Consider the following 9,422-nt stretch of genomic DNA (forward strand, 5'->3'; position numbering starts at 1 on the left):
GGATTCCTTGGATTGTTTCTGTTGACATTTTCTACATCATTGAAAAGGGTTCCAGACCTGTCAGCCTTCAGAGGGATGCATACATGCATAACCATATGCCTCAAAGGTGGTTCCATAGCCTCTGAACTTGAGAAAGCTTCCACCAAAGCAGTGAACATGGGGTTTTGTTGACAGCTCGTTTTTTCTACTTCATCACAGGCTATCCCAGGCTTGAAGTCATGCACAAGGACCAACTATTTGGGACCCTTTCCCCACCTGAAGCTTATCCCTTTTCACTGCACCTACCCATGAGAGGTATACAGTTCTAAAGCTTCAGGGAAAGCAGTGCTCCTTGCAGTTAAATTGTTAGCTCATTTCAGCACGTTCCAGGCCTGAACAGTGGCACTGGAAGTGCAATTTCACAAACTCTAACCCTTCCTTGAAACTAATATGGGCTGGAACAAGCTCATATGCAGTAGGGAAAAGCAAGCTGTCAAGTTCTATGCTTTTATGGAAGCTTTCCAATGCCAGGAATTGTGAATATAGTGTTTAGGATTAAGTGTGAACTTAGGGGTAGGTTTAGCGATGTATGAGTCCCTGTGAATGTTTTAAAGGTATGGCACCTGGATGATTGAGGCAGAAAAAAATGGAGCTGACAGGAAAATCCCCAAGGAATCATCCTTCTGCTTAGGTTTAATAAATACATTGCACCCTTAATTGCCTATTCATTATATCCACAAGTTAACCTCTCCAGTCACATCCTATGAGGCATTTGAAAGACATTGCGGTCAGAGCTAAACTACAAAAAGGCAGCTGTGTTTCTGGTTCTACCTGTGATTAACCAACTGACCTTGAATAAGGCTTTCTACCTTCCCATTCCTATCATTATTTCTCTATCAATACTTTCTACTGCTGTTATTGACTCTTTCCTCAGTTAGTTCATATCTGTTGTCCTCTAGCTGGTTGGGCATTTATCAACTTGGATTGCTTATCTTCTCCACTGCTTTTAAAATTGGTGTTATGAAGTCTTTGACTACTCACACTGATATGAGCCTTCTATGCATCACATTTTAAGATGGTGGAGCACTTTCATAGCTTCCACCATGGCTTATTAGTTGCAAAGGCAGTCAAAGACATACAACGTGAGAGTGTTTTGTGACCTAAGCACTCCTTCTAGGGCACTCATCCGAACCAGCCCTGCATATTTCATCCCACTAGCCTGTTGACCTAGATGCAGTAACTGTTTGTTGCAGTTCCAGTTGAGTGACATGCCTGCACCATTCCTCTTTGGGATCAATAATGAAGGTGAAACCTACCTAGAATGTATGTTTCATACTTGCCACATTTATATAACCCCTTCTTGCCAAAGCCGAGGTTCTGGGAAGGCAGGAATCAAATGTTCATTGGCTTCAGCTGAATGGACAAAAGTTGGATGAAAACCTTGCAGTGTCACCTCTCCTTGGTCAGGTGGGATGGCCCCTTGCAGGCCACTGAGCAAGAAGAGATGAAACAGATACTTAAATCAAGGTCCTGAAACAATGTAGGACTTTCCATTCCATCCTCAAAACAAACATTGTATGCCTAGAGGGATCCTAGGAAACAAAAGTAAGAACTCTTACCTTTTTTTTAATAGAAGGAGAGGGTCATTTAAAAATAGTGCTCTTTTAATTTCTATTCAGTTGATTTCTTGAAATATTTTGGTTTTTTTATTGACTGGTTTCTGTAACCCATGTTAGGAGGAACTTCTGAGAACAAAAAGTGGCATTATAATATTAATTGAAATTAACAAACAAGCAAATGTGGGAGAGGAATCAAAGCATGATGTTGATGACAAAGACAACCCCAAACCTCCTAATAGCTATTTTGACTGCCCTTGAATGCTCACAATGCAAAGAGGGATAACTGGAAGCAAGGATGATATAGCCACCAAGTATCAGACATAAAAGAAATTCCGGTTGAGTTGCAAATTTCAGTTGGCAACTCAGGGCTAGTCACCAGCCCTTGCCTTAACCGACTTTACAGGGTTGTTGTAAGGCGAAATGGGCGCAGGTGTCCTTGATGGTGATAAAATAAAGCCTACAGGTGCTTCCAGATGGAAGGTTCCTAGTTCTAGTAGGTATACAGTATTTGGTGCAGTCCTTATAGATTTCCCCCAATGTGTAATGCACATCTCCATGTGAACTATTCATTGTAATTAATGTTTCGACCAGGGGGAATGATAGTTGGTCCCAAGGTAATTTCTACGGCTATACCAACCTGCAAGCAGTGTTGTCCTAAAAAGCACTACTCTTTGTTGAAATTTATGCATAATGTTTTAACAACAATAAAATGTTTTGTTTTAGGGATATACAACATAATTAGCATTATAGGTCCTTTAAATAGGGTAAGGATGCAATTCTATGAGTGTTTAGACAGAACATAAGCCCTACAATTCCCAGCATGCCCCAACCAGCATCAATCATCATTGTCGTCATCGTCATATCTACTGTTACTAATTTAATTTCTATAAGGCACATTAGCAGAAGCTCTAATTTTACAAGGTTTAAAGGGTTATCTTTTCTGCCCAACCAGGCATAGGATTATGCCCTTCCTCTCCTCTCTACTCAGCCTCACCTGCAGTCGCATTTCTGCCCACACACAGCGCAGGGCTTTGGGTTAGTTTCACTAACTTTTGTTGCAGGGGTATGTTACATATTGCTGGTTTTAGCTCTCTCCCATAATTTGAAGATGTCATGCACATAAGCCCTGGAGAAACTGAACACAGAGATCTAGCTCCAAGATCTGGCCAGCCAAGATCACAGCAGTGTGGCATCGTGCTTAGAGTGCTGGTTCAGGAGATCCAGGTTCTTGGCCCTACTCACCATGAAGCTGCTTGAGTGACCTAATTTCTATAAGGCTCATGGACTCTCAGCCTAAGCTACCTTACACAGTTGTTGGGAGGATAAAATGGAGAGGAGGAGTGTCATGTAAAGAGAAAAAAAGTGGGATATACACATAAGAATATTGATGAGGGTGATAAATATTACACCTTGAAAGAGTAAAGGCTGTTGCCTTTTTTCATCCTATGCCTTCTGATTGAGAATAGCAAAATGTTAGGGATCATTCTACATTTGCAATGTCAGTGTCTAGGGAATGTTCTGCATTAGCAATATATCCTATATTCTTCTGGTGGCTATTACTTGGGAGTAACTCCCATGGCACTTACTTCTGCGTAGGCATGCATAGTAGGAATACAGTGGGGAGCGGGGGAATCCACACAGTCCCGTTAATTATAGAGAAACCATGGACTTTCATCACTCATCTGCAGAGTTGTGAGGTTGCACTATGGTTCACATGTATTTATTGTGAGAGTATTTCTGAATAACTTCAGTAAAACTGAACTCTAACAGTAAATGGTGATTATAAGCATGCTTTTCAGCACAGATCAGAGCATTATGACATTCTATGAATCAAGTGTAACAGGTTCTCTTATAACCTTTGGTGTAATTAAAGCCAAGATTCTACAGTGCAACCCTACTCAGAAGGAACCCTACTCAGAACCCCACTGACTGTAATGGGAATTATTTCCAGAACAGCATTATAGGATTAGGGAGCAATTCTGTGCATGTTTAGACAGAAGACATCCTAAAACTCCCAGCATTCCCTTAGTCAGAAGTGTTGGCTGAGGAATACTGGAAGCTGTAGGACTTTTTTCCTGTCTAAACATGCATAGGATTGTGTCTTTATTATTATTATTATGGTGATGGGATGCTTAACATATGCAAGGTGAGCTGATCTGCTTTAAAAGACTGGCAACAAGCTCCCAAGCAATGTGGAGAAGGGATGCTCATCCAAGAAAGTGATGGCTCTAGAGTTTATTCCACATTATTTACTCTGGATTCTGGAATGAAAGTGTATGCTCATTCTGTGTGCACTCATTCTGTGTGCTTCCTGAAACAGCAGAACTGCCTCCCTCGGGTCACCCCAGAGGTGCCTGAAAGCCCAACAAAGGAACAGATGGCTCAGAGATCAGGTGCTGCTTCAAGGAGTCAGACTCTTTTTAAATAATAATTCTGTCACATCAATTGGCACCTCTAGCCCCTCCATGAAAACATTCCAGAGGTCGGCATGCATCCACAGGAGCAGGCAGAGAGAAGAAACAACACTCGGCACTCCAGCTTTTGCTTGAATCAGCCCAGCAAGCCTGTATGTTTTGCTCTGCCTAGAAAAGAGAACGGGAGGGAGGAAGCAAGCAAGCAAGAGCATTCTAAAAATTGCCAGTTAGCGTCTCAAATGCAGCAGGTGAAATATTTATAAACTCATCCTCCTCCAGAGGGAGTTTTCTGCGTAAGCAAAACATCAACTATTCCAATACAGCCTTAGCCTGCCACAGATTTCGCTGCCACTGCATAGATTCATTTTTTTTTAAGTCAGAGAACCTAGAAAAGGGAAAAATATTTTCTGCCTATTTTGCCAGTGTGTTTGTTATTAGAATTCTAATGTTTCCCACCTCATGTGCATATATTGTGCATTTCGCAGTACATTCTGAAAGGCACATTTTTCTTATTACCATTTCAAGGGAGTCCAGCTGAGCTGGATTCCTTGAGATTTTGAAGCCCAGATTTGTCTGCAAGAAAGCACATGGTCCGAGCTGTCTGCCCGCACCCCAAACAAGCTGTAGGAGAGCTGATCACAGCTATCTTTGGACAGACTGAAATGGTTGCCTTGGGCTCCGTGCAGATTTTAGACTCCATCATCAGCCACTGAATGTAACCATTTAATATGTATTAAGGAGAAGGTGCCCATTAGATACCATACAGGTGGTACCGAAAAATCTTGGGTCATCCCATGCTAGTGACATCTTCTTTGTATAACCCTAGGAAATAGTGACAGAAGACATACAAATCACTAGTGCATCCTCTTTATGCTGTTCCAGATGTATGAAATAGCACTTAACATGAAAAGAGAGGTGTGAACTGCCCCTTTGCACAGTTCCCAGAAGCCCAGACTCATTTGTGCCTCTCTGTGGCCATTTTCAGTCACACTGTGTGGTTAGCTACAGTGGCATAGTGGTGCCAGGACCCACAAGGACTCTGGAACTTTTGGATTAGCAGACATGATGACCTCATCTGCCAAGGCCCCACCACAACTTCCATGTTCCCTCTGAGTTTAGATGCTTTCCTCAGAGCAGTCGTGGGTCGCAGGTGGGAATGGATTTTCCCAGCAGAAAAATATTGTTGCAAGCTACCCCTATTGTAATGTTGGGATGAATTTGTTTTGAATAATCAGCTAAGTCCCATTAGCCTCTCCAAATACATATACAATACAGGAAGAGAGAGATGGAAGCATGGCTTTTGGAAGCATCAAGCTGAGCTCCTGCACTTCCGACATTACTGCTACACCACTGGTTAGCTAACAGCATTTTGCACCTCTTCAAGGACACTTCACTATTAGTACACATTTCCCACAGATCAGGATAGCACTGGATCTGGCTACACCTGGAGTCATGAATTTTAGTCAATCCCCATCCAACCCCTTAATCCAATGATTTTCTTCCTATATTAGAGCTTCTGCTGAACAGGATACAGTGCTTGGAAGGGCATGTCGCCAACTTCAGCATCAACTGTTCACTGGTAAGTATGGGAACACTGGCTGTGTTTGGGTGATGACTGGGGGAAAGAAGTCACAGTGGCTTCCTTTCCTTGCCACCCGATCGTTTGGTTGCACACAACATGATTGCCTTGACAATGCATGGCTTCCTTGCCATCCACACCTAGCAAGGTGTGCAGTGGGGCGGGGAGCTTCAAAACCACCACAAGGTTGTTCTTAAAAACTGACTATGTTAAAAAGGGAAGTCAAAGAATACTGAAATAAAATAAATAAAAAAAAGGCTTGCACTGAGCTAAAAGATGAGTCTTTGACTACATTTGTATCTTGTAGAGACTTAGGGCCATTCTAGCCCAATGCTGATTGTGCAAGCACAATTAACATACTTTTATTATGCAAATAGCATCCTCTGCATCTTGCATGAGCAATAGGGAAGTTTCACATTTCTTTCTGAAAGGGTCTAATGAAAATCTCCCTGGGGCTTCTACTTTCAAGGTTAATCTCACTGAAGTTATCCCTGTGCCCAGTTTTGCAGTGTGTTCATCTCCATGACTTTTCCCATTGTTGTATGGAATGCCGGCAGTAGCTTTGACTTCAACAAACGGCATGATTATAGCAACTGCACCTGACCTGACCGGATTCTCAAGCGGGTGGAGGCGGGGGGTGGGGTAAGAGAAAACAGTCCGCACCGAAAAAGGCTTTTCGGACGTTACGAAAGTCCTTCCGTGTAGGAAAATAAGTGAGTCTCGTCACGTGTACTGACTGCAGGTCTTTTTGACTCATGCTCTCTAGACGCAGGCAGCAGCGAATGGCCTTCTCTAGCAAGTGTACCGTGCACACGCGTCCGCGAAAAAACGCGTGTGCGTCCGGCCCACTTGGTAATCTCGACACGGCTTTCCCCCAGCGAGGTGCTGTCCTTCCGTGTAGGAAAAACCGTCCCAACTGAAATAGCCCGCGATTCTTAGCACTCTCGGGCAGACCCCGTTGCAGGGGTGCTGGGGAAGCTCGCCCGCGACCCCTTACGCGAAGGCAGGCGGTGAGCCGAGTCAGCCGCGCTGGGCTGTGAGGATCGAGCGGAGCTGCAGCGCGCAGCAGGGCGAATCCTGGAGAAGGCGAGCGCGCCCTGGGCGCAGCGGAGGCCTCCTCCCAACGCAGCCATCAAGCCACCGCGGCTCCATCGCCTTCTGGGGACAGCGTCGCATCTCCCGCACGGCTGCCCCGGGAACCGGCGAAAGGAGGCGGCCGGCGCTTGTGCGCGGCTCCCCGGGCCGAGGGGGCGGAGCTAGTCCCAGCCCAGCGCTGCCGCCCAGTCCGCTCCCCTCGCGCCTTACACGTCGTCCTGCTGCTGCAAGCCCCCGGAGTGCGACGGCGGGGCCACCCGGGCAGGGCTGCTCCTCGATCGTCCTTGGAGGGAGGCGCGGGCTGAGCAGGATCCGGGACGCGGGAGGGAACGCGAGGGGCACACGCGGGCGTGGGGAGGGGGGGGAGGAGGCGTCCATGTGATCGTGGGCGGGAGGAGAGGATTGCACGGGGTGGAGAGGCTGGGGAGGATCCGGGTTGCAGGTGTTTTCGAGCGGGATTCCAGCTCGCACTCTGCACGGTAGAGGAGCGGAGGGAGAGCGAGGAGCAGTCCCTGCCGCCTGCGCTTGGAGAAGCGGAGATCCGGGTTGCACGTCTGCCGGGCGGCAGCGGCGCAGCAGCAGGAGCTGCCTGGCACGGATCCGAGTGAAGAAGAGGTTCGGAGCCGGAGTGAGCGTACCTAGGGGGCGCCACTCGGCTGCCCTCTCCTCCTCCCGCACCCGCTGGGACTGGCTCGGGATCGGCAGCGGCCGCTTCTTCCGCGCGGGAGGCGAGGATGTTGTGGTGGGATGCGAGGGTGACGACGCTCTTCAAGCGAAACCTGCAGCCCACGCTCACCTACTGGAGCGTCTTCTTCAGCTTCGGCCTGTGCATCGCCTTCCTGGGGCCCACCCTGCTGGACCTGCGCTGCCAGACCCAGAGCTCGCTCTCGCAGATCACCTGGGTCTTCTTCTCGCAACAGTTCTGCCTTCTGATCGGCAGCTGCTTGGGAGGCATTTTCAAGAGAACGTAAGGACACCCCTCTGCCCACCCTGCTCCACCCTGCTCGGTCCCTTTTGCTCCCTCATCCGTTGCTCTTTCCTTCTGGAGTGAGGATGGCTTCTGCTCATTTTCGCTTTCTTTTCCCCACCTCGGGCACCCTATTCAGCCTCCAAGGAGGCTGTTTGGCTGGCAGTCTGCCAGTGGGGCATGTGCCAGGCTTTGCCCTAGAAATCGGTATCTCACCTCTGGTTAATTGCCCCACACCTGCTTGCCTGTCCCTCTTGCCATCCTCTCTGATGCTTCATCCCATGAGCCTGCCACAGATCTCTGTGCTGCAATTTCTGTCCTCACAATCCTGAGCTCCTGTGCAAAGTTAGGTGTTCTAAATTCATTGAAATCCGTGCACAGGTCCTTGTAGAATCAGACTGCATAGCTGCAGTCTGATACACGCTTGGGTGTAAGTCCCACTGAACTTGGCATGGCTTATTTCAAGATCCACATGCATAGGGGCAGGCAGTGAATCTAGCATGAGGAAGAACTGGGGGGACACACACATTCTGCCCATGTGACCCTTTCAGCTCTGGCACTTACAGGCATAAAGAGCATTGGTAGAAATTAAAATGCTTGGACTTGGACCATGATAAATCTCCAGGGAAAAGAGCTCTGCTGTTGTTGGGCAGCCAGTGAGAGTACTTTAGTTGCTGTTGCTGTTAAGACACGGTGCATGGATGGTAATATCAAAAGGACACTCTTGATTGATCTTGGCAGGAGGATGCTATGAGGGAACTGTCCACCCCAACCTTGCGTGCTCCAGAAGTGTTAGACTACAACTACCATCGTTCCTAACCAGCAAGGCCAGTTATCAGGGATTCTGGGAGTTGTAGCCTGATACATGGAAGTTGGAGAAGGCTGGCAGATAGTGCAAAAGAAGGTAGAGTGCCTCTAAAATGCTTTAGGTTTCCAGCCGTTTAGGTGTATTGGTTTGCCAGTTCCCGGACTTTTTGCTCAGCTCCATGATACTTGTTGCCTCCTGTGTTAGCATGGTGGCCAATATTTTTCTTACTGACCCTCCTTCTGTATGTCCAAGAGGAGGCAGGCTTCCTAGTCTAGCATCTAAACAGAAATGCATTTACTTGTTTAAATCATAGTAAGAATGGCATAGATCTGCAGTACAATGGTGAGGGAAAGTAAAAAGCCAGTCATGTTAAAAGCAGTTACCCCCCATAAACTATCCCCTGAAAAAACTTTGCCCCACATGCAGCTGTGAATGTAGAGAAGGCTACCTTTTTCCATAATGTTGCCCTTGCTATTGACTTGCAAAGTTCATTTCTTTTGCAGAGTAGGCCAGTGGGCCTTTTTCAAAGAGCAAGTTGGCCAAGTACTTGGTTCGTAATTCTTTATAAAGTGGGCAGTGAAATACAGAATTTGGCAAGCCTTGAAACAATCACCTCCCCGCAAATACAGTGTCTCAGATAGTGAGGAACTTTGCTGTATCTTCTGTACTGAGGCTGCTGTGTGCATCTTTTGAAGAGTCGGAGCTTTCCTGACTGAATGTTTAGTAAGAACTGATAAATAGCTTTCATATACCCAGACATGTTTGATAACATGATTCCATCAATCAGTTTGCAGCCTTCACTGTATTTAGTTTCTCAGGGTGTGTATAAATGCATTTTTCACCCTATTCTTAAAGTGAGCTTTAAATCAATGTCACAAAAATATTCACAGATAGAATGAAGAGACTGAGCTAAACATAAGGTCCTCTAAAACCAAGAAATCATATTTAAAGAATGGAGCAT

General features: G+C 46.5%; 1 protein-coding gene across 1 annotated transcript in view; it reads left to right on the forward strand.

Moving 5' to 3' along the window:
• The first annotated feature begins 7,420 nt into the window (after positions 1-7,420).
• Positions 7,421-9,422, forward strand: part of MFSD4A (major facilitator superfamily domain containing 4A) — a 46,987-nt gene continuing 44,985 nt past the window's right edge. The window contains exon 1 of the mRNA XM_044445957.1: positions 7,421-7,653. Coding sequence (XP_044301892.1) covers positions 7,421-7,653 — 233 coding nt within the window. The remainder of the gene's footprint in view (positions 7,654-9,422) is intronic.

The sequence above is a fragment of the Varanus komodoensis genome, unplaced genomic scaffold (assembly GCF_004798865.1).
Source record: "Varanus komodoensis strain SLA01 unplaced genomic scaffold, ASM479886v1 scaffold1, whole genome shotgun sequence".
NCBI classification, from domain to species: Eukaryota; Metazoa; Chordata; class Lepidosauria; order Squamata; family Varanidae; genus Varanus; species Varanus komodoensis.